The 26,506-nt window shown below is 36.0% G+C and overlaps 1 protein-coding gene across 1 annotated transcript in view; it reads left to right on the plus strand.

Annotated features, from left to right (window-relative positions):
* The window catches only part of HMGCLL1 (3-hydroxymethyl-3-methylglutaryl-CoA lyase like 1), a 76,675-nt gene that overhangs the window by 13,318 nt on the left and 36,851 nt on the right, over positions 1-26,506 (plus strand). The window contains exons 2-5 of the mRNA XM_053938894.1: positions 7,993-8,070; positions 9,034-9,141; positions 12,466-12,561; positions 14,278-14,426. Of these exons, the coding sequence (XP_053794869.1) occupies positions 7,993-8,070; positions 9,034-9,141; positions 12,466-12,561; positions 14,278-14,426 (431 nt within the window). The remainder of the gene's footprint in view (positions 1-7,992; positions 8,071-9,033; positions 9,142-12,465; positions 12,562-14,277; positions 14,427-26,506) is intronic.

A 26,506-nucleotide genomic window follows, 5' to 3' on the forward strand; every position in this document is an offset into this window, starting at 1 on the left:
AACTAAAGAATATGGGCTAACAATTCATGGCTTTATATCCTGCTACTCAGAAAAACACTTGCCTGGTGTAGTAGTTCAGTGTAGCTCGTCAGTTTTGAAAGAAACACTGTTAAATTTTGTGTAATGGAGAGATCAAGAAGAAAACCTACTAGTTTATGAAGAAACTGAGAAAGCCATAAAGAAATACAGAATAATATTGTTGCGAGATCAGTATGGTAACACATGTCATTTGTTTGACTAAAAGTAGTAGTTTCAGAATGCATTCCAAACCTGCGACACAGTTAAAAACCAGTGAAGAATCTTTAAGCTTGTTTACTACTTTTGAGCTCTGCACTTCCTCATGGAAGGGCAAAATTAGTAATAACCTAAGAAGAAACATAAGTATAGTCTACGATGTTGTCTGAAAACTACAACAAAAAACAACCTTCACTCTCTCATACATTTAAAAATGTATCTTTATTACATTTTATTCTTATGCTTTTAAAATAAAAGTGAAAGTAGACACCTCCAAACATATTCAAATGTATGACTACACTCTGAATTAAACAAAACAGACAGTTCCAGGCTTTTAGTTTATGTGTGTTCATAGTTCAAGCTGAGTTCACTTCAATTGGTTATATGAGGTAAATTGTGTACTGGAGGCAGCTGCAGGTTCTGGTTTCCCATCCATTAAGTACATTCACTGTAAGCAAAAGAGTAAACTACAAGTCATGGAAAGTAATCAGCAGGTGTTTCACCCAAAGTATGTGAGAGTTGATCTCTTCTGATCTAATATAAAGGAAAATAGTCTGGGAAGTGAGGAATTCCTCCTGTTCCCTCTCTCAGACTCCTGCAGACAGAGATTATATTGATTTATGAACTCCGTAGCTCTAGAAAATGTGCTATTAGGTGTTTGAAAGAAATGTTCTTTCTTATAGAAAGGAATTCCTTACTTGTTTTGCTACATCTCATTGCATTTTGGTAAGACCAGGGAAGTACTGTGCTGTGAAATATTGGTTTGCAAACTTAGTACCTCTGTGGCAATTGTCTATGTGATAGGTGATTTAGCACAATTGTATATTATGCTTAAGTTTTCTCTCTTATAAACATGATTCTGTATGTGTATCAGACAGAACTCCTTTACTACTAGTTGAATTTTGGTGTATTTTTTCTTGTCAAACCCTTGTTTGTTGCTTGAATAAAAAAACATTATTCTTTGGGATTACTGTCATAGCATCTGATAGCTGTAGCCTTCAGTGGGTAAGGAGATAAATCAGAGGGAGTTAACACACAAACAGTGATGTTCAGATGTATTTTATGAGTGCTGCTACTCTAATCTGAAAAGTGTGGTATTTCTGGCCTCCATCAACAAAGCTTATCCTTAGGGTGCTAAGCATTAACAACTACTACACTTTTGTTGTAGGTGCAACTGACAGGAAGGGGCAAAGAAAGGGAGAAATAGGCTGCCTTCTAATCCCAGCCTGTTTGACATGGGTTAAAGAAATACTCAAGGAGTATATCTCTGGATTGGATGTCAGGGAACAAGGTTCAGTTATTACAATAAACTCTTGAATAAGAAATTTCTCTGTCAAGGAGTAGCGAGGGCCAGCAGCTCCCTAAGGGAGGGATGTGAGGTTAGTAACAGGCAGACCCACAGGAGCCAAGTGGGGTGAGAAGGGTAGGCCTAGAGTGGTATCTTACAGGGTAGACCTAGAAGGGGTTCAAACACAAGTCCAGGTCATTGGGTGAGTTTGGTGTTAGGGGAAGTCCCAAGTAACAGCTGTGAGTACAGGTCAGTGAGTCATGGTCAGGCTTTAGTCCAGTGGTGGTAAAAAGAGTCTGCCATGCAACCCTGTGCCCATCAGGCAGGTCCAAAGTGATGAGAGGGATCCAAGGTCAAACTGCAAAGTCAGTCCATGGGTCTAGGTCTGCATCTGTGTGAATACTCTGTTTACAGAGGAGTCATGGGAAAACAAGGAGGCAAGAATTTAGTTGGTCTGATTTGCTTCTAAGCTGTAGTTTGGGCAGAAGAATAGAGATCATGCCAGTTGCTCCAAAGAGATGTTCTGAAATGACTTCATTGTCATTGACTTCATTGCTCTTCATTGGACTGACACTAGCTGAGGTTTCTTAATTCTTGATCTGATTACCTTGTCTGCTATGGCTTTGAAAGACCTATTGTAAGATATTTTCAAAAGGAATAGTGATATATAGATGGTATTTTGCTTTTTGGAGTCTGTAACTATGTCCATGAGTAGTGTCATTGAGTGTGATTTGAATGTTCTACTTTCATGTAAGAATAGTATTCTTAACACAGCAACATTTTTTTTCAATCTTTTGGGCATTCCTTAGTAATGTCATTTGTTACCTTTTGATCCAGATCATCAGAATACTTGACAGAATTCTTTTCTTCCAAATCTTAATTTCTATTTTCTAAATGAAAGTAATAGGTTTTTCTTTATTTATTAGTTACTATTATTTGTACTTTATCACCTTTGCTTTTACCATTAAAATCGTCTTTGTAGACAAGATTAGATCAAACAACTGGCCACTCCAGCAACAAAAGCATAGTTCAGTTTGATTCCTTTTTGTTTAAAATCATACTTATTATGTTTTCATATGAATGACTTTTTTTGTAAACAACTCTGCAACAATAAGAAGTAGTATACTAGCAGATTATATTGGAATTTAATAGTTAATGCAAATGACAGTAGAAATATTATGGCTATTTTATCATAGAAATCCCTACGGTGAATTCTCTCCCAGTTCAGACAATCTCCTGTTATATGTAAATCACTACTCTTTCATAAGCTCAGACAAACCTTCTGACCTCGACAATTATTTGGCTTATTCCAGGTAAGTTAACTCTGCACTTAACTAATTTTATTCTGTAATGATTTGCTTGGATTTTATATTTGCCCTCCAGTGGACAATCTCCAGTTGATTGAATTATTTTTTGAAGTAGGAACTCCCAATATTTCTCCTCATTAAGTGTCAGGCTACTGGTTTTATCTATGACATCCTAGTTTATAGCCCAGGATCAGTTTTGCCATTTCATTTTCTTAGTCAATCAGAAACAATATGGAGAGTCCTAAGTGTTATCATACATGTTGCTTTTATTGAAATGCATCTGGTATTTCAATGGAATTTTGTACTCTGTTGTAACTGATTTATTTGTGGTATGTCTGTGTTAACATTCAGGTCATGAATATGGAGTGATGTAATAAGAAAACTTCATGTGATGAAAGATTCTCAGGGGTTGAGGGTTTTTGCTAGTCATGGTGCATTCATGGCTACTCTTCTCCTGGTGGTCATGTCAGCAGCATACAGCAGAAGTATTAGAATGAATACTCAGTTTATCTTTACTGAGGGATATTCCTCAGGTACATCCCACTGTTTTTTGAATCTTCTCCATTTTTTCTCTAGTTAAGCTGGGAATTAATCTGTTTTATATCTGCCTTCTTGTAGTGTGAACTAGGTGAACAAGGATTTGAATTTCTTCCCATTTATTTCCTCTGTGTCTTGTAAAGTTTAGAGACATCTATGTGTTCAGAAGATTGATCAGTTTTCTTTGTTCTCCTTCCAGCAATCATATTATTTATCTTAGAGCCTTCTCCTGGTTTTTGGGCATTTTTCCATGTCACTGCAGGCATACATTATGGAGTTATGATGCCACCTCCCTGCTGATTCTTGTTGAAAACTGCTTTCCTGAGTAATTCTTTGTGCAAGATGGACCTACCTTTGTCAGTTGTCCTCTGTGCCAGAACACCACCTTGTGGAAAAGGAAAGCAGAGCTTTGTCTTGCTTGGTTAGAAGGATTGAAAATACATGAACCTCCAGTTCCTTCTCTCTAACTTTTGTGTTTTTCAGTTACCTTTCAGAAGCTCTGGATAACATTTGCCATTGCTGTTTCTGCCCTTACGAATGCCCTTCATGGAATAAAAATTAGAAGGCTGAAAGAACCTCAGCACCTTAAGAAGAAGTAGTGACAGAGCTTAAAAAGCACATTTATTTAATTTGTTTACATTTATTGTTACATTAGGGAGATTCTACTGTTTTAATTAAAAGTTACTAGGGTTTTCTATAATGAACCTAAATTTGCAGCAATTTATAGTTGAGAGAAAATGTTTCTGTACAGAAATTTGGCATTCAATGTCTCAAGCTAAATGGTTTGGTTTTCCTTTTTCTATTTCTTTTAAAAATACTCTTTGGCTGCATTCTGTTTTGAGGGAGGCTTTTTTTTTGTGGTTTTATATGCTTTTTGTGCTCCCTTGGCAAGGCTTGATACATGGAAAAACAAATTTTCCAGGCTCTTAGTCTTTTATGTCAGCTATTTCCTTTTTGATATTTAAAACATGATACTTTGGTGGTCATTACTTTTTAACAGAGACCCTGTATTATTCAATAAGCAGTCACGCCTAAGTATTTGCCATTGCTACTTTCCGTATATTGTTACATAAAAATAGTTCATGTAGTTCAATTTAGTAAATGCATTTTCTGAAACAAAATTGTGTACCTGACATGTTTAGTGGTACTAAAATTGGTACTTGTGTATTTCTGCAAAGTTTACCATTTCTCATTCATTTAAAATATGGAAACTGGTTTGCATTTTTCTATTTATTTATGTTTTCTAATTATTATCTGTAGGGCATTTAATGCCATACTTAAAGATGTTGAAATTCTCTATGTTGGTCTTGTTGGTTTAGGAAATCATTCCTTTTACCCAAGGGTGTGGTGTACATTTGAAATGCTCCAGTTAGAGTTTGGGGAAATGGGGCCTTCAATTCTTGAAGCCCAAGTCCTGGTTGAGGTCTGGTGCCATCCAGGTAGTAAACAGAGAAGTGTTTAAACTCTAAGTTCTTACAGACTTCAGTGTGTTCTGTGGACTTGGAGCTTGACTAGTGAGTGCAGATGGCATTGAGCCTGGCACAGAATATGACTCATGGCTCAGCTGATTTCTTCAGATGTTATTTAATGTCCAGATATTCTGCAAGTGTGGTGCTGTGATCAGAAAACCTCCTAGAAAGTGGAATCTCCTTTTTCTTCCCAGCAGCTTTGTCGAGTACATATTTCTTTCTCTCTTGGAAGAATGTCCCAACAGCTAGCTACTGAGTATTCATTCACAGGACAGGTGAGATTCCTTTACTCCTTGGATTCAGCTTGGGCCACAGCATAGAAAAATGCTAGAGTCACTTTAGCATAAGATGGTACACATACTCTTATAGTCTCCAATTTGTTTCTGTCTTCTATCCAGCAGAAATGGACTGTAAAATATATAAATAGTATACAAGGACCTGACCCTAAGTATTCCGCCTGTCTTTGACTTGCTTGTTCTCTGAGCTTCAGCAATGAAGCATAAGAGAAATGATTAGTTATGCTGGGGAGAAGGATGATCAGAACAGAATGTGTGAGATGAATAAGAAACTGGCTGAGGAGGAAATCGGAGATAATGTTGAGAGCAGATTTATTTGACTAGAATGATATTGCTGGTGGAGTTCCTCCGTGTTTTTTTAAAACATCTTTCTTCTTTAGCTCTAATCAAAATTTTTTTTGAGATAATACATGTTTGTTCTAAAACAAGGTAATGATACTAGTCCAAAAGTTTTTACAAGAAAGTATCAAGATGGTAATATCTGCTGATAATAGAAGGACAGGGGACATTTTCAGTACAACATTGGATGCCATACAGGAGAAACTGAATGACATTGAAGATAGGAGCGATCTATGTACCAGAAATAAAATTAGATGAAATACAAGGCAAAGCAAGACTCAGCGCCAAGAAGTTTACTCTAAGTTGTTAGTTCATCACCTTGAAGAGTGTACAGATTTGTTTATAGTACTGCCTTGAGTTTCCAGTATGTGGGAGTCATTCCCTACGTGGTTCTCAGTGTTGTTCTCACTCCATGAACAGTGAATTCAAGTTGAGTCTGACTAGTGAATGGGAAGGCTATAGAGAAAATCAGGGGCTGAGAGGCTTGGCCTATGGTTCAAAGGATTGTGTATCTGTAATATCACAGACAGAAAATAAAAAACAATACTTGAATGCCTTTCTGCAAATCCCCTCCAAACATTTTACCCCTATGAACTGAAAGGGCTGTGGACATTACCTGATGTGGCTGTGTGAACTGTTCTGAAAATTCAGACAAGTACAGCTCTTGATTTCCACAAAATTTTGCCACAGTAGGCACTAAATAGGATTTACAAGATTTGGCCTAGAAAATGAATGCTTTTGCTCTCAAAGTTTTATGGACATTTTTCATGCTCTAAATTACGCTTTAGTTCACATAATCTATTTTAGCTCTCTTTTTATTTTCCAGTCACAGCTTCACTCATAGCACAGCTGTGGCATTTGTCTTGCAACAAGAAGGATCTGATAATCATGAAATAACGCAGATTTATGCCTGTAGTGCTGAAGCAGTGCCATATTTGTGAAAATAACTTAAGAGAAACAATATGCAGCAGATGTGAAGGTTTTACCTTCACATTTAAGTAGGTTTATACTGTGAGTGAGTGTGGGCTTAGCAGGGCCTGACAGAGTTTCAACTTACCAGATGTTCCATGTGATCAAATAGATGCTATACAGCTGTTTCCTATTCTTTTTACTGGGCTCAGATAAATACACAGTAAATGGTCTGAAATATATTTATTGTATTTTGGCAAGTCCTGCAGAGAACTGCCCACAGGCACCAAGAATGCAGGGAGAAGCCAAAGGTGCTCATAGGCATGCTCATTTTCCATTACTGAGCAGAAATTAGCAGCCGTTTGGTTTAAACAACTCTGATAATACTGGTCAGGGAGGAATAAAATATGGGGTTTTCCTTTGGTTGTGGATGCTGTGGGATAAGTGGCTGTATTTACAGAGCGTCTCCAGTCTAGTGGAGCTGTTACTCTCACAGGCAGGAGCTGTCCCCCTGTATGCTGACAGTGTCACCCTTCCAGTGGTGGTAAAATCCCGAGAGAGGTGGTGGGGAGTGGAGCAGCTGTCCTGCAGACAGCTCGTGCTAATCCCAGCTCAGGCTTTAAGCTCTGGAATGGACAACTGGTTTGGCTCCTGTCCTCAGTGCAGTACAGAACACAGGGTATTTCCAGAGCTCCTGGCAAAGCTGCCTGTGTCTCTCCTGTCCACTCCTGAGCATGGACAACATGCCCCAAATTAGCCATGGGTCTGTTTTTAAGGACACACAGCTTTTGGGGTTCAATCCAGCCAACTGCTCTGAACAGTTTCAGGACTTACAGGCCCAGTTTATAATAACTGCCACACATGTCAACTTGATTCAATCACAGAGCAGCTAAATAATAAAAAAGGAAGTTTCATTTCCCTTCACCTGCTTTCCTGTTCTCATTTCTCCTTCCTCCCCCTCCAGTTCCCTATGCTCTCCTTAGCCCTTTGACCTTACTGCTGCCTTCCTTCCCTCCTGTTCCTCTCAGCTTCCTGCCTTTCCATAACTGCTCTTACACTTGAAAAATTCTCCTTCTTATCTACTGGAGGCTTTTCTTGTTCGCCTTTAAATCCTTTTTTAAAACCTTCATCTTCAGTCAGAGAAATAATTTTCATTTTTCATTAATAATCTCTTTAACATTTCTTGACTGCTATGTTCTTTTCAGATTTAGAGCCAGGTCTTGCAAACGTTTACAGAGAAGTACCTGTTAAGTTAAATTGAGAACATTCAGTTATAAGTTTGGAGGACTGGATTGTTCACTGGAAAGATTTTTGAAATGGAAATATTTCTCACTGTAAAACTCAGTGTTCATTTATTGGTTCTGTATACATTTTTAATAAACCTTTGTGACCTCAAAGGAGCAGTGGAACATTCACTAACTTCTGTTTTTCATTTTTATTCCTTAGGTCAAGGTGTGGAACATGTTCTCACAGATTTTTGAATGTGCTGAGCAAACTCAATGTTGACAATATGACTTTATACCCAGAATCATATGAAAGGACAAGTACAAGCTGTACCTTTTGATCTTGGTGGCCTTAATTGTTTTATTTTTCAGTATTGATTTTTATTTCAGGAACCTCAAGCATCTGGACTGCCTGAGTACATAAAGATTGTAGAAGTTGGGCCAAGAGATGGATTACAAAATGAGAAGGTAACTTTTCTTTTTTTTTTTTTTTGTGTGTGTATGCTTTGATATGGATGTTAGTGTTATTTTCATTGTGTAGAACATGTACATCCTGCTCATTCTGTTTCTTTCATTTTATACTATTAAATATATCTATTTTCATATTGATAACTTACCTTTATATTAGAATGAAAGTGTATTCCTATTTACTCAGTTTTTAGATCATATTTCTATACATGGCTAACTTGCCTTTCCGTTACTCAGCATTTTATTTTACTGGAATTTGTCTTGTCAGTCAATAACATTCTGTCGTAACATAATTGGTAAACAATATGAAACACTGGCTATCTTTGTAACTTGTGTTTCTGCTTCAAGTGTTAATGTAGAAGGAATAGTAGAATAGTTTTTATGCTTCCTGCTAAAGAGACACAGGAAAACAATATTACTCTTTTGATAGCATTATTTGCCTGAAGGATGGTAGGGAAGCATGTAAGAAGATCGAAAGAGATTATAGGGTACATGTATAGAAACAGTCATCTATTTCCACAAACAGGAGGATAAGCTCACATATATCATTGTTACTGATACCAGAGATGTTAGTGGTATTAACAGAATAGAGTTACTCTGCTGCAGCTGTGGAGCTTTTTTCCTCCAATTTTTCACTGGTCACACTGTTAGTATTTCCTTTGTCAGTTCTTGGTAGTTTGGTGTTTGGTTAATAACAAATAATGAGGCCAGATCTATAACCAGTTACACAGAAGTGCTTCCTTTTGTGATGGACAGAAAAATGGAGTAAGATCATGTATACTGCCTAGTACCTTCCTTATACCTTCCTTATGCTTCCTACTGTCAGGAAACAGAGTTACAGTAAAGTGTGTAAGCATAGTTCGTTATTTTATAAAAATTATTGCTTATATACAGGGAACGTTTCACTTTAAAAAGTTTCTCATGTATGAAATACTTTGCTAAAGTATGTCTCCATATCTATAGGTGATAGTCCCAACTGATATAAAAATTGAGTTAATCAACCAGCTTTCCAAAACAGGCCTGCCTGCAATAGAAGTGACCAGTTTTGTTTCATCCAAATGGGTGCCTCAGGTACGTAAAATCAGCTCTATTCACAACTATTTCATTTTAAATGCCATTCCATTTATTTATGTAACATTCAGTTGTGACTAAAGATTTGGGATGGTGACACATCATTAATACAATTTAATGTTCCTACTTCTTTTCTACTCTACTAAAACTTGTAGTCATTGATGTAAAAAAGAAAAGTAGTATACGTTATTTTCTTTTTCTCTAAATGAAATGTGATTTTCCACATTTGCAAATGTGTTTGGAAGATCTAAATTTGGGAGTTCTGTATTTGTAGTAGTAGTTAGGCACATTACTTATTTTGGAGTTTTAACACTCTATCAACAACTTCACTTAAATTTTGATGAATCATAAAAATTTGCTTATTATTTTTCCAGAATTAATTTTTACATTTGGTAGAATTCAGCAGAAACCTAGCCTTTCTGGAATTGGCAGCAAAGCTGCATTGGCATTAGAGTGCCACATTTCCATTTGAGATTTAACGCTGCAAATTCAGGCTTAGTCCTGAAATTTACTATTTAGCACCTGTTTGTGCAAATTAATTAGTTCCTGCAAATATGGAAATAAGTCAGTACTTGTTTATGTAATTTAAACTATTTTTCAAGAAATTGCACACTTGTTTGCACAGAAGCATTTGAACACTTTGTATTTGACAAGGAGCATACAAGTAATTTACAAATTAAAACAAGAAGTTAATTAATTTGAGAAAATACTTTAGTTTTAACAATGTCTAGTGCGTGTTGCACATCTGACAAAACGTAGATGAAGTTTGTCCATTTTAAACTGAGAATACATCCTGGGCCTGGACTGTATTCTAGGCTTTTCTCTGAGAAAAACATAGTACAGCCATGCTTATTCAAGAGTTAACAAAGCAAATTGTACAGCACTCTGTGGAACTCCTTTGCTTTATTTCAGTGTTCTCAGGGTCACCAGGGAAAAGCCTAGAAGAAGGGTAATAGGAAAGCTGAAGAGAAGAGTGACAATGCAGAATTTCTTTGGCATCAATGCAGGGGCAATGATCTCTTGTCTGCTAAAATGGAATAGGTTAAGTTTGTCCAAGTGCCGTCACACTTTGTCAATTACTGCAACAGAGAATAATGTAGTTTTTCAAATGTTAGAAGAAAATGTCTCAAGCAAAGGTATATTTCTTCCTTTCTTGTTTAATTATTTCCTTTTCCTGTGAGCCATTACGAATACCAAATTTAGCACACGTTTGTCAGTTTAGAATACATTGTTTTAATAGCTTAACTAGTTTAAATGTTTTTTTTTTTATTTTAAATGTAAGATTGTGTTGCTTTGACAGAGAGTGAAGTCTTGACTTGGTCTTTCCTTTGCTTGCTCTTTCTTTTTTTCATAGGTCATGGGAATAGAATTTACAGTTGTTTAGATCACTCATGCACTTATTTCTGTTTTAGTATTTTAAGTTTTTTGTGGTTTCCCATCCACTGTTGTTTTTGGCAAAGATATTTTTTTTACTAAAAACCTAAAAGAAAAAGTTCCACAGTAGCAAGGTGCCATATAAAACAGGATCCCACACCTATAACATAAACAGCCAAAAATTATAAATATCTACTATTAGGAAGCTTATTTTTAAAGAAAGTGGGAAAAGAAATATTTTATTACAATTTAAAATCTTATAACATGCAATATGTGCAAAGATGGGATTTTACATACAGGAAAAATAGCAATGGGACAGATTTAATATTTGGACCTGGCAAGTTTATACTGGTTGAAAAAGTGTCATATTGGTTTTCCAGTATGTTTTAAGACAGGGTATAATTGTGGAGAGTGAATTTAGTTCCAACATTTGCCATTTAATTTATCATTTGGTTTCAGACATTCTTTTTTGCCCTGAGAAATGTAGCTACTACTTATATTAAATTAAGGAATGAAAAATTGTTCTTAAATAACTAAGGTGTTAACAGAGATTTTTTTGTGGGGTTATCAGACCTATTTACTTCACATAGAAGCAAATAGGAAAAGTTTTATCACTTATTTCCTGATAAGAAATGAGTTGTGTCTGGCTATAGAACACCTTTCTACCATATATCCACTTACTTATGGATACATATTGGGCTTATATTTGAAGAGGAATACATAGTTTTTTTTCTGATATTTTTAATCCATTCACTTTCATAGAAGGAAGCTGGTGACAGGAAGATTCCAGGCTACAAGCAGTATTCTTAGTTAATAGTGTGGTATAATGTAATACCATGTATTTAGAACTGTGGTACTGCATAGCTATCAGGAAGGCATCTGCTGAAAGTAAGGAGTAATGAAAGCTCTGTAGTTCATATATCTTTTTACATGGTACTTCTCAAAATACTTTTCACCAGTGTGGAAAGAAAAAGAAATCCAACTTAGCAGTGTTTGCTTGAGAGATTTGCTTTTATGAGAACTCATTTAAAAAGCATTTAAAGTGCACTATTCTTTTTTAGAACTCAGGATCTTTAAGACATTAAATAAGAGGGATATGTTTTATTTTATATTGTTTTCAGGTGTACACACCATTAAAAAATACTTGTTTTCAACCCACTTATTTTAAGAAAATGTGCTTCTCTAAAGAATCTGCATTTTATTAAGTGAATAAGTATTTCATTCATCTTCTTCATCAGTACAGGGAGTATATTTAATCTTAAATGTATGAGTAAAAATGCAAGAGTATCTTAAAAAGGCAGTTTTTCTTTTGTGATGGGGGACTAAGGAAAACAAGTACTCTGATCTTTGCTATAATAGAGAAGTATGTTCTTTAGAAAGAAGCTTCTGAATATATTGAAACATTGCACTGTTCTGACATCTGGATTTTGCTGTCTCTTTAAGAATAGAAGTGTTTAGTTTGGAAATCTTCTGATTACAGTGTTAAATAATTCAAGTTCAGTTATGCTTAACATTGTGAACTTGCATTTATCAGAATGCAGAGTTTTTCAAGATTTCTATGTTTCTTAAATCTCAATTATTCTGTTGATTCCACCCATTAAGCCCAATGAAGCAAAATTAAAGTTGCCGTAACACTTCATGAATAGCGTGATCGTAAGTCTGTCAGTTTGTGATGCAAATTATATTTTTACAGATATACACAAAGGAACACTGTTAAAGTCTTGCTCCAGTTCTATATTCACATAGCTCTAAAAAGATTACAACACAAATAGTCAAAAGTTAAGAAATTAAAAAAGAGTATTTATACAAAATCAGTTTAACCCCCTTGTTGTTAGACTTTTTGTATGAACTGTAAAATTAATGAAAAAACACAGTCTAAGCCAATTTCTATTTAGCTATATAAAATCAGAAAATAACTGCTGATCAATACAAATTATTTATCTATTTTAGATGGCAGATCACAAAGAAGTAATGAGGGGCATTGAGCGGCATCCTGGAGTCCAGTATCCCGTTCTCACACCTAATCTTCAAGGTTTTCATTCTGCTGTAAGTGCTTTCATAGGTGTTGTCCATATTTACCTCTTCTATGTTTCAGACACTTTCAGTTCAGTATCAGAATCTAGCTATTTAATGTCAGAAATAAGCTATAGTTTTTTTTCACTGAAAAGTCCCAATTTTCTTCATGAAAAATAGGGAATTCACAGAGTGATGTTAAGCTCATATTTTAATGGAGGCATTGACCAGGAACTTTGTAAATTCCTTTAAATGATGCTTCTATATAAGGGGCAAGACGGTTCTTTCTCTTTGACTTGTTGGCCCTAGAAATTCTTCTGAAGAGTGTCTTGGTGGAAAACACTGAAGAAGGATGAGGAAAGATTCATTTAAATGAAAAAGCTTTATAGCAATTCTGGATTTCATTTTGTTTGGTTTGAAAGTTTAAATTATTTCAGTTCTTCCAAAATAGTCAAAATTATAGACTTGAAGTGTGTAAAAGAGCGAAAATGGAGCAGTTCAGTCTTCTTAAAATATACACATTGTTAGTCTAATCTTTACTTCCTTTGTTTTTTGAAATTTTTTAGTACTTCTGCCTTTGTCCTGATGTAGGACAAGCTGTATTTGGAAAGCATACTGCTTGGTGGACATTTGTGGCCTAGTCTATCATTCAGTTCCTATACTAAAATATCTGTTAAAACAGAATCCTGTGCACAGTTGACTTAACTATCAACAGTCAGATTATAGTGCTGCAACTTTGTCTCAATGGTAGCTTGTATGAGTTGAATTAATGGTGTTTTATCTCTATACTGTATTTGGTGATATAATGAAGGGAAAACAATGAAAAAATAGTTGTAGATGATTCCTGAATTCTTCTTTGCTGATGTTTTCTTCCCTCTGTTTGAGAGAGTATTTGTCCCTGGATGGGGTTGCTGAATTTTAGACATTATCCTGCAGTGGCAGAGAGTAAAGGCAAAAGCTTCATACTTTTTCAATGAACAAGAGTATTATTCTGAACGGAGAGTGAGAGTTAGTTAACTATTCTAACTATTAAGCTACAATGTTTTCTTCTCCTATCAGTTGGCTTTCAGCCTTCTAGTTTGCCTCATGTTAGTTGATTTACTGAGGTACTGAATACAAGCTCAGGCTAGTTGCCCCTTCAGTGAAGTCACCACATTTACACATTTTCTAGACTGGTGTTTGCTAAGACTTCTCTCAGCAGACTCTCATGTACACATTTTCCATATTATCCTTATCGACTGTGACACCAAGACCAGTGGAGCCCTTGATCCTAGAGTTCACTCTAACAAAGAAATCCCTGTTGGTTATTATTGCTGCTCTAGGCATATGCACACAGAGAGCTTTCCTAAGCATGAGAATTACTTCCTGGTATTCAGGAGGAACAGACAGTGTGACAGTTGTTGTATGATCTTTTCCTTTTCTGAAAAGATATATACAAGTATTAATAATTGTATTTTGTATAGCTGGTTCACGTGAATTCCTACATCTTATTACCTTTATCATTCATCACTTTAAAAACATGTTTAATTGCTAAGAAGAGGCAGAAAATATGCCACAGTGAATGATCTCAAAATTTGATTCAATCTCTCTGGATGCTATAGCATAAAAAAAATTGGAATTAAAATTAGATTTTAGATATGGATGTACTTAATGTACTTTAAAATTTTAGAATGCTGTACAGAATTAAATGGTCAATATCATACTTTAATATAGTATTATGATTCTGTTTTCTTGAAATGTGTTTTTTAGATTGCAGCAGGAGCTACAGAAGTCTCGGTATTTGGCGCAGCATCTGAATCTTTTAGCAAAATGAATATTAATTGTTCAATTGAAGAAAGCATAGAAAGGTTTGAAGAAGTCACTAAATCTGCAAGGAATATGAATATTCCAGTGCGTGGGTAAATATACATATTCTAAAGTAATACAGAGATACTGGAGTCATTGTTACAGGGGTTATTTGGTAACAAATAACCAAATAGAGAAGTTTACTACCAAATTTTTACATTGTAGATGAATTGTAATAATTTTCTTTACTGTGATTTTTGCTTTTAGGATTGAATATATTTAGTTATTTTTGCATTTTTAACTACTGATGTTAACTCTTTTGCTGTGGAAATTGAAAAAAGAAAGGAGTATTTATGATATTTTATTATAAAAATTAGTTTTTACTGTCAGAGATGACAGAATAAAATTTATTTTGTGCTGTTGAGAATTCGTAACACTAGCACCTTAAAAAAATGCCCTAGAAATTTTTATTTTATTGTAGAATTCATAATATATCACTACATACATTGCAGCATTAAGGTATAAAAGTGAGAAAACAAATTTATTCCTAAGAAAAAACTTATTCTGTATATAAGTTATTCTGATGATCCAGGCATTGAAATATTTGAGTCTCCAGTGCATGAAACTCTAGAATTATCCAGCATTTCCTTTTTAACTTAAAATTATTCTGAATGGTACCCACTCTTGAACAGTATTGATTTTCATTTCCATTTTCTTTTGCATAACTGGTAAGAACTACTTACCTAAGATTATTTGTGAAGGTCCTTGTGCATGCAGAAGGGCTCTCATAGATTCAAGGAGAAACTCAGCAGTGAGATTCCTTGAGGATTACTAGTAGTGTAAATTACATCATGCTCAGAAAATACCTGGACCTGAAAATAGGTAGAGGTAGATACCTCAGAGACTAAGTACATGAAAACCAGTCTGGGAATAAATACTGATTTCTCTCTTTGCTCCAGAAATAGTGATGAGGTAATGCTACTGCACACGTTTTTTCACAACAGTGTGTGGTTGTTTGAGCATTTGCCTGGAGAAAGGGATATCTGACTTCTAGTTATAACTGTGCCCCAGAGGATCACAGAACAGCAGTATTGTTTAGGTGGAGAGAGAACTCTGGAGATCATCTTGTCCATCCCAAGGATTTGTGGGTGTTGGTTGGCAAAAAACTCAACCTGAGCCAGCACTGTGTGCTCACCCTGAAAGCCAGTTGTCTCCTGGCTGCATCAAAAGCAGCATGGCCAGCAGGGCAAGGGAGGGGATTCTGCCCCTCTACTCTGCTCTGATTAGAAGCCACCTAGAGTGCTGCATAGACTTGTGGTTCCCCAGCATACGAAGGACGTGGAACTGTTGGAGTAAGTCCAGCAGAGGGACTGGAGCATCTCACTAACAAGGTCAGGCTGAGAAAGTTGACTCTGTTCACTCTGGAGAAGAGAAGGTTTTGTGAAGACCTCGTAGCAACCTTCCAGTATCTGAAAGGGGCTGCAGGGAAGCCAGAGAGAGACTCTTCATCAGGATCTGTAATGACAGGACAAGGAGGAAAAGCTTCAAGATGAAAGAGCAGGTTTCAATTAGATACTAGGAAGACATTCTTTACTATGAGTATGGTGAGGCACGGGCACAGGTTGCCCAGAGATGTGGGTGCTGCATCCCTGGAGGTGTTGTTCAAGGCCAGATTGGATGGAGCTCTGAGCAACCTGATCTATTGGAAGGAGGTGTCCCTGCCCATTTCAGAGGTTTTGGACCTAGGTGATCTTAAAGGTCCCTTTCAACCCAAACCATATTGTGTTTCTATGATTTTCACACACACACAAGAGCCAACCAATGATAGCTCATAAATGCTCAGGTTCCTTTTCCTTAGTCTGGGTATATTTCAGGAGGAAAATCACCAAATATAGAAGTAGGGATGTTCACTGTTCACTGTATTAAGAAATAGTAACTTGTACCAGAGTTTAAATACTTTCTCCAGTTGCTAATCTGCCAGTAGAGTCATGATTTGCCTCCCTGAACAACTTCTCGTATACGAGGTCTGTTATTTAAAAGCTGTCTGCCACCACTGTTTGTCACATTTTTTCTAAACCTAAATTCTAAGTTGAGAACATATCAAGCAGTTTGAGTTCCCCAGGAGGATTAAGCTCAGGGATGCTTGAACTTTAGGTCCCAGACAGGTGTGGTTATGGGAATAGGCAGTTAATTCAGACAAAACAGCAACAGTGTATGCAACAAACCTTATCCACTTGTGAACACTTATACACTAAACTTCTGTTTTCTGTTTTTTTCAGATGTCTAGACATGTCAGGAGATATTTTGTGTTTAATATTCCTGCATTTAACTAATAAAATTCAACTAAATGGTACAATATAGGCAACCGACCATCCAGGAAATCCTCCAAGCCTATTATAGAAGTTTTTGGATAATTCTGGAGGATGTCAAAAAAGGGACTTAGCAACTTGTCCATAAGATGTAAATTGTAGGTGATGTAAATTGTAGGCCCCTGTAGATTGATTTTCTGCTTAAAATATTAACTTGTCTTCTGGGTACTAGTTTTCATATGTTTAAAAAAGTGGCAGCGTGGTGCTTCCCCCCCACCCAGATTATGTCTATTGCATTTGTAACATTCCAGAAGCACTTATTCTGATGTGATGGAAGTAACTGTTACCATGACAGGATTCTACAACATTCCCAAGCATTTATTATCTACTATCTGACAAACCATGTGGCTTTTATTTTTCTTCACACAGAAAAAGAAAGAAAAGAAAAGGAAAAAAAAAAAGAAGAGCGAGAAAGAAGTAGGAGGCAAAAAGGCAAAAACTGGCAAAACAGAAGAACAGCACAGCAAAAAAAAGAAAAGTAATAATTTAACGAACGAAAACAAAGCAAAGAGATAAAAGGGAGGAATATCAAGAACCAGGTGGTGAAGCAAACAGAACAATACATAGATGAAGAGAAAGGAGATAATTGAACTCAGGGAAAATACAATTAGATTATATTTTGAAAGGGCTTTCTTTATGTATCCAGTGGAGATATCTCTAATTTCAGTGCAATATGCAAACATAATATAGACTTAATACAGTACATGCAGGAAAATTATATTGGGTCTGTCATGCCAGGTGCAGTATGTTACAGGACACTTCAACAGAGAAATGCTTAATGCCAGATATGCTGCAAAGTGAGAAGATTCAAAGTTGTGAATGAAAATTATATAAGTGGGCTCCAGCTTTCTTCCTTAGGCTTAGAGGAAAAGTGAATCATTCAGAATTAAGTAGCCATTAACTGAATAATTCAATTTGTGGTGATGCCTTTTCCTGGTCTTAGAAAACTGAGAGCCAGACACACTTAAGGGATAAGGGGTTTTTACCTTAGTGTTTAATAAGGATCCTTATGGTGCACCACTTCGCCAAGGTGGAATGCGCCGTGATGCACACACACTATAAATAGTGTATACAGTTTTACAGACTTTACAAGTTAGCATATCTAACAAAGATGCCCCAATGGGAGGCCTGGATGAATGGTGTGACATTCCCTCATTCATGAAATTTGCCCCTGGATGGGCCAAAACTCCAGTTTACAGGGTATGTTCTAGAGAGGACCTTGGTTTCCCAAAATAGCGTGGGGTTTTCTGGCCTCCAGCTGCGAGGCCTTTAGGATGTTTGGTCACTTGGCCTAACAAAATACTAGGGTTATGCTAAGTTATCAGACTTAAGGAATTACAAGAATGCATGCTAAGAATCTGAAGATACATAAAAGTTATATAAAAAGTATATAAAAGAAAAGGCAAAAAATCTTCTTGGCATCAGTGAGATAGTAATGAAGTAAAGGATCCAAATAGAGAGGATATGTATATTGAAGAGAAGCTATGTTTATGTGAATGTTACATGTATCTTCATCACATTATATTAGTTTGAAAATTAATTTATCCAGTAAAAATTGTGGTTGAGGCACAAGAGATAAGATGATGGACTAATGTTATACTTTGACAAATTGAAAAGTTTAAGAGAGCATTGCTGGTATTTTTTCAGGGGTCATCTAATATAACTCAATTGTAAAGTAGCCAATTTGCTAAAAACCTGCTAAGAATCTAAATTGCAGAATATGGAGCCTTATTTCATAACAAAAAGCCTTTTCTGAGGCAATAATCCTCAGTATCCACTAAACATGTATTTCAGTATATTAAAATATTGGAAAGAAGGTTTTGAACACTATATGTTAGAAGATAAAAGAGAACTGGTTAACCCCATACATTTGGATTTTAAGTGCACTTTAAAAAAATCCATCCTGGGAAGATTTTGAGGAGTCAAATTAATGAAAAATAAAATAGTACTGTGGATCAGACTCTAGACAAATATGTCTTAAAGAGAATAATTGCAAAGTATTGTGATACTTTGACTTGGGTCCCTCCCTGTTCATACTCATTCAGATGCAGTTCTCATGGGTTACAGAGTTACAAGAGTCTATGGAAAGTATTGAGACAGAATGATTGCTCAGAAATCACAATCAGAAGGGATAGTTTAGTGTCCATGTACTCACTTCTTTCTTTAAAGCTCCAGTGTATTTTATTGAATAGAATTCTGAAAACCAGAAAACAGTAGAAGAAGCCTGAATATGGAAATAGAGGATTCGCAAGGATTTCTTTTTTTAATAGTAGATCTCCCAGCAGTTGAAAAAATGTCTAAAAGGTGGACTTAAAACTTTCAATTAGTTAAAAAAATTTAAAAATGCCCTTAAAGAAGAAGCATCAGTTTTGAGTACCAAATCCAGGAAGTAAGTAAATCTGTTTACAACATTTCAGATGCTTGTGAGGAGGGAAGTTATGGAAGCAGTATGATATTTCAGACTTAATTCTAGAAAATTAAACTATTATTTTCTCTGGTAGAAAAGCCTGCACTATTGTAAGGAATTCATTAGTACTTGAGAGAAAGTAATTAATTAGTCCCCAAATATTGCATTACATTTGGAAGACTTCTGGAGTTTTTAATTGTATTTAATGAGATAAAACTCTGGGTTTCTCTTCCTCAATGAAAAAAATTAAAAGATAATCAGAAAGTAAAAGTTAAATTGAGATTTCACAGAAATAATTCAGTGCAATCCTGGTGACTCTTTCTTGGAAGTAAAACAATCAAAAACAATTAGCTATTAAAGTCTGTGATTTTTGATCCCATCTTTAGCTGTTGCTAAGGAAGCTGCTTTTAGTGACAGATACAATAAACAGCATTTTGGTATCTTGCTTCCATGCAATTTTTTTTAAAATGCTTAAACAGTCAAAGGTTTGTGGCAAGTTTATTTTGATATTCAGTATTTTGAATAGGTGGTCATGGTTTGACTGGTTGTTACTCAATTGAAGAAAATTAGTTTCAGGTTTTTTGTTGTGTAGATATTATTTACTGACAATAATTGTTTTTCTCTATGGTTGTAACATGAGGCACATCTGAGCATGACCACACAACAAGCCTGAGCTTGTCATTCTAAATTTTCTAGTAGTTACTAGAGGGAATTAGGCAACATTCTTGCTGTGGTTTACTGTATGTGCTTTTAAAAAGTACCTGTCATAGGATCAGATGAAACATTCTCTGGATGATCCATCCTTTTGGCTGCAAAGGAGTTTAGGTCCATCCAGTGTTGGTCATTCTATAGGTGGCCTGTCTAAGGCTAGGTTGTGGATGACTATCTCTGATATCAGGATTAAGAACAAATGAATCCCATTCTACTTCTGCACAGGCAAAGGATTAGGACTGTGTAATTTGTGTAAATTACATGAAATAGAAGAAATGTAATAATAGGCTTTATGCTGCAAAGTATCACAAAATGAAGCTGTTGACTAAACAGGGAAAGATTTTTACTCTGTGGACTTAGTTTTTAATCACTGTTTTAGACATTGGCTGATTTAAAGAACCATCGCCAAAACCTGCAGCCCTTCCTCAAGAAAGCTCCCAGGACTACATATTTTAAATTATAATATAGATTTTGTAGGCTAAATATTTTGCTACAATTACCAAAGTAATAAAAATAACAATATGCATAAACTGTATTTGTGTTCATTTCAATACAGAGATTGTTTCTTTTCTAAAGCACTATTATTGTTTAAAGTGTTATTTATTTGCAGGAAATGGATAATTTAATGCCTTGCCCTAACTCCTTATTTGAGCAGTTGAAAAATACTTCCAAAAATAATTTTAAGGGGTTCAAATTGTATTTCCTATTTTTACTGGCAATTTACAGTTTATGTAGTCACCATAAATCATTGGCAATACTTGAATCTTATGAAAAATGCACTCAAACAGTTGAAACTAAACTTTTAGCTTTTGCATGTCTTACTGTTACTACAGCTGCACTAACACTGACTCCATCATCATCCAAAAAATTTATGTTGTCAGCTGTCACATTTAAAATCTGCAGCACAGTCCACAGTTTTCTAAATGTTTACTAAATCAGTTCAAATGTTTATGAAGAATTGAAATGTTGCATATGGTCTTAGAAGTTAGACCATTTATTAGCATCATAAAGGGGCGGGGTTCTGTTGGTTTTTGTTTGGGGTTTTGGGTTAGTTTGAGAGTTTTTCTAATACATGCGTAAAAACTTTACAATAACATCTGGGACACACTCTATGAAGACACTCAGCCAAATCAGTTATGAACTGTGTGGTCAGCTAATTACTGCTATGTGTGTTTTGCATGTAAAGTGACACAAAATAGTGCTGGTTTTAAATTTGCACCTTGCAATGCATGATTTGGGTGCTATTAAAAATATCACAACTTCAGTGATTAAAAATTAAGTCTTAACAGCCAGGATTGATAAAAAATTGTGGGAAATGGTAATTAGAAGTAGTCACTTGCATTGTCCTTTAACTTGTGTATCATGAATGTACATATGAAGAAAATGTTAAGTAAATTCTGAATAAGCTGGTTTCTTCCAAGTTAATGAATTCCATTAAGCTAGATTCTTCTAAGTTAATGTATTCCAAAAGTTAAAAAGATGGAGGAATTAATTGCAATTAGTATGATAGAACAGTAAAGGAAGTAAGGACTGGTATTCTTCTCTCTTTTCCAAAAATGGTGCTTTGTGTCCTCTGACCATGGCATAAAATCAGACTATCTCATTATTTCGCTCAGAAATATTCAATACTATGTAGGACTTCCTTATTCCTAACTAAAAATGAACAAGGGATATAAGCCTGAAAGGTTGTAATTTTTTTCCTTTACTAAAAAAACACTTCTCCATGGTCAGCAATTACAAGCTGTATTTATGTCCCAGACCTGAAGAATGTTCATGTGAATCGCCCTTTTAAGGCCATTTGTTCAAATATGAATGTGTATGCAAATACTTAGAGATTCAGTGTTAAAAAAACAGATCCAAGTGTGATTGCTGTAGAATACCTCTAGAGGCATTTTCTTACAAAGCTGCTGCTTCATAAATTAAAGCACATGCAATCACACATTAATTCTGAACTGCTCTATGTAATTCCTTTGTTTATGTCCTATGCCTTTTAAGAATGAGTTGTATGGTGCAGTTCACAGTACATAAAAGCGTTTTGAAATGTATCACTATTTGGCTTACATCTGTGTTTGCACAGAATTCAAATATTGGTTGATATACTTGAAATATAGCAATATTTTTCCTTGAAAAATAGATAACAATGTTGTGTATTATTATTATTATGATTATTATTACCACCTTTTATATTATGCTATAATAAAGATCACAGGTTGCAACATACTTTATTCTTTGTTGATGATAGGAAATAATTATTGGTTCACTTTGGTGCTAATATATATTAAACAAAATACAATAAAGACTTAAATAATTGATTCTAGTTATCTCTGTCTTGTGCTAATGATATCGAGATTTCTTTTGGAAAAAATGTGGAAGAGTAAATTATTTTTATTTTAATGTACTTGCAACAATTAGTTTTAGAAACTAATAGTGAAGCCTGTTTTGTTTATAAAGACACAGCCTGATTATCTAAAACTCCTGATTATCAGAATAATCAGATCTTTATAATTCAGTTCAACAATGTTCTTTTTTTCTTCTTTTATTACAGTCCATCCAAAGCAACTTAAGTTGAGATATTTGGATGGCCATACAGTAGCAAAACTTTTAGATGTAATTAGAACTCCATAAGGTAAACTCAACAATTCAGTTTCGCACAAATGCATACAGTTCGAAGCTGTGTATGTCTTACAAATATAGAGAGAAACTCAGAACTCATATTTTCTGGTTTTCTAGAATACTTAGGGCTCAAATACATGTTTTTTTACATTGCTTTAGACTGCCCATTTTAAAGACTACACTGTGTAGTTAACATAGTCACAATTATTTTGAGAATATTGTGATTTATACTAGTATCACTTTTCTAGATAGTAAAACCAGTGTAACATCTTCATGTCACTATAAATGAGCCTATAGTTGGGGTTATGGAAACAACAAAATGTAGAAGAGCATTTAATAGACTTGGAAGGAACACAGTTTTGTATGTGAATGGTAAACAAATCTACAGGGTTACGCAGTATTAAAGCAGCTGGAATCAGTGCCCTGGAGAAGTTTGAGAAGCCAGAGATTGCTGGGATGTGGGGACTTAGCGAATTTCTCTGTACTGGCAACAGGTTAAGAACTGGATCTTGGAACTGGCTCTACCATACTGGATGATTGCACTTTGTGAAGGTTTCCTGAGGAATAAATTTATACCAACTTTTACCCATTATTTTTTTAGCGTAAATCAGATATAAAATGTTAGTATGAAATTATAAGGTAACAATGTGATGTGTTTGCTACTGTGTTACTGATAGCTCCATATGTAGCTAGAGTTATTGAAAGTTAAATGGTTGAGTTACTGTAACAGTTTGGTTACATTTTAGAGGAGTAACTATTTTGTAGAACATAGTTCAGTATTTTATCTTGTCATAGTTCACAATTTAATGGTGATTTTTTTGCATTTAAAATATTAACAAATATTTTTTCTGTTGTATTCACTGTGAAAAGGATACTATTACTTGTAACTGGGCACTAAATACATGGAGAGATTGTTTCATTTTTTCTTTTTTTTTTTTTTTTTTAGGGGAGAGAGAGAGGGTGTTTGGGGGGTTTTTTGATTGTTTTTAAAATCAAATGTGAAAAAAAGATCCTGGCCTTATTTGCACATTTTGGACTTGGCTTGGAAAATCTATTTCTGGAGGAATCTCCTTTCTCTCTCTCTTCACTTCTTTGTGTTTTCTCTCTCCCTACAGTAAAGACTCCCTGTTTTTAATAAATGGTTTTCTTTGGAAAGAGACAGAATAGATCAACCTTAATATTATGAATTCATCAAATGATAGGCATGTACATTTGAGCACAAACATCCAATAAAAATAAATACATCTGCAGTGAACATGGTAAATTATATGCAAACTTACACTGTAATAATAAACAGGAAACAGCAGCATCTGGGTCTGCAACTGGCTTCTCAGGAGGCTTCATGCTTCCAGCTGTGGTAGCAGCTGTGGATCTGGCTGTGGGACTCGTGCTGAAACAAGTTGACAAAGGGCTGATTACAACATGAAGTTCAGTTTTTGCTTGGATTCATTTTCCTTTTAACACACTTTGGTTAAGAAATGTTTGCTCATTTACCCTGTTTGTGGTTTTATATCCTTCACTTCACAGGCACTGGGCTGATGTGATTATCACCATTCCTAGTGACCTTGATCATGGGGACCTTGTACTGTCTATACCATTCGTGGAACACTGAAATTTGGTTTTGGCATACTGGAAGAAATTGAAAACTCTCTTCCTCTTCCTTCTCCCTCCCCATCCCCAGAGGCTGTTCAGCATTTTTGTGCAAAATATTACACAGTCAGGTTTGTTGTGTGTTTTTTTAGGTTTTGTTTTTGTTTTATATGCATAGGAAACAATTTAGTAGAAGACTGAATGATACTCATCTGCAGTGAAATCTACAGACAGATGAGAGACTGGGTAAACTCTGCCAGGTGAAACTAGTAGAAAACTTCTTTTTATCACTTAAAGGGAAGGATTCTGATTTCTCAAAACCTGAGTGAGCGAAACAGCATATACTTACATGTTGCTAAAGCATCATGTATCAATGTGTTCACTTGCAAGTCCTTCTTTCCATCTCTGGCTTCATGGGCTGTTGTCTTTTTGTGTGCTGAAGACTTAGTTAAGCTACGTCTGGCCTTGATTCAGCAAAGATTTAAGCACATACTTAGAATTAAACACTTCCATTGCAGGTTCCACTTTGTGAACTCCCAGATATTTGCTTCTGCTCTCATACTGTGGAGTATCTTGTGAATATTCTGAGACCGGAACAGTCTCTTTCAATATGGTATATTTTTTGGTTTCAGTCCTGCTATCTTTTTAGAAAGCAGCTGTATTCTCCAACTTAATTGAATTCACAAATTAAATCCCAGTTACATCTGTAATTTATTGTTCAAACTCTTCTCTTTCCTCTGCTGCTTTTCTTCACATAGGATCTTGCTTTTTCTCCTAAGAAAAATAGATACAATATCCTCTTCTTTCTGTCCTTTCTCCTCTACTGTCAGAGCAGCAGAAGTTTCTTGTCTACTTTCTAACTGTACCCCCTCCACTTGCCCCAGTGACCCCATGTTCTGTTCTTCCTCTTATTTCTTCCCTCCCTTATTCTCTTTCTTAACCTCTCACTGTCCTCTGGCTCTTTTCCACTTGCAATATAAGCAAGCATTTGCCTCTTAAAACTTGCACCTTTGACCCTACTTGGTTCTTCATATCATATCTCATCTCCTATCTCTTCTTCATTCCTAAGCTCAGTGAAGGCGCTGTTTATAATTACTGTCTAGAGACCCTCTTCTGTGATTCCCTCCTGTAACTCCTACACTTTGGCTTCTGTTCCTTGCTTGCAACTGCAACAACTCTCACCAAGCTCCCTGTTGACAAGATCTCGGAAACAGTAGTCTCTTCATTCTTCTTGATTTGTCAGTAGTGTTTGCTGCAGTTGACCAGACTATTCCTTTAAATTGTGTCTTCTTCTGCTCTCTGTGGCTCTGTTTTGGTAATTTTCTTCTTTCCAGTAGTTCTGCAGAATATCCTTCAAAGTTGTTTCCGATGTTGGAGTCACGTGGGTGGAGGTCTTGGGGCCCTGATTTGGTTGTATTCTCTTGTGATTTTAATGCCCTTTGGGTTCTTTCATACCCAAAAATAAAAGAAAAATGTAACAGCCAAATTTATCTGTAGATAACAGATCTACCTTTGTATTGAAACATAATTCCTCACACATCCACTTAGTAGTTTGGAAACACACAAATGCAATTACAAAGCATCCCACACAGCACTGCCTTAATTCTAAATTTCCTGGCAAATACTCAGACCAGACACATGATTATCTTCGCTCTTTCACACAGACATGTGTGTTTTCACATGCTAGGCACTCTGTACCCCCACTAGCAGTATTCAGTGCTTGCCTGCCTATGTTCCAGCTTGCATGTAGTTTTCTGCAACTGACTCAAATTGTATTTCATTTCCTATAAGAATACAGCAAGACCTTTTCAAAAAGAATTCTGCAGAGCTTCATCTTAGGCCCTGTGTTCTTGACCATTTTCATAAATGACTTGGACACAGGACTGGAAGGGATACTAAGCAAGCTTGAAAATGATACAAAACTGTGAGGAGCTGTCAACTTCCTTGAAAGCAGGGAGGCCCTGCAGAGAGACAGTGACAAATTAGAGGTCTGGGCAATCACCAACCCTATGAAGTGAATGGGCCAGATTCTGCACCTGGGATGGGGCAAGCTTGGATGTACAGACAGTCTGGGGAATGAGATGCTGGAAAGCAGTGCCCCCAAAAGGGACCTGGGGGTCATGGTCAATGACAAGTTGAGTCTGAGTTATCAGTGCCCTGGCAGCCAGGAGGGCCAGCCCTGTCCTGGGGGGCATCAAGCCCAGCATGGCCAGTGGGCAAGGGAGGGCATTGTCTCACTCTGCTCTGCACTGGGATGGCCTCAGTTGGAATATTGGGTGCAGTTTTGGGTGCCACAATACAAGATAGATATTCAAAGAAGGGAAACAAAGATGGTGAAGGGCCTTTAGGGAAAGCTGTATGGGGAGCAGCTGAGGTCACTTGGTCTGTTCAGCCTGGAAGAGACTGTGGGGAGACCTCGCTGCAGTTACAACTTCCTCATGAGGGCAAGAGGAGGGGCAGACACTGATCTCTTCTCTGTGGTGATCCATGGCAGGACCTGAGG

This window comes from Vidua chalybeata, chromosome 3 (assembly GCF_026979565.1).
Source record: "Vidua chalybeata isolate OUT-0048 chromosome 3, bVidCha1 merged haplotype, whole genome shotgun sequence".
NCBI lineage: Eukaryota > Metazoa > Chordata > Aves > Passeriformes > Viduidae > Vidua > Vidua chalybeata.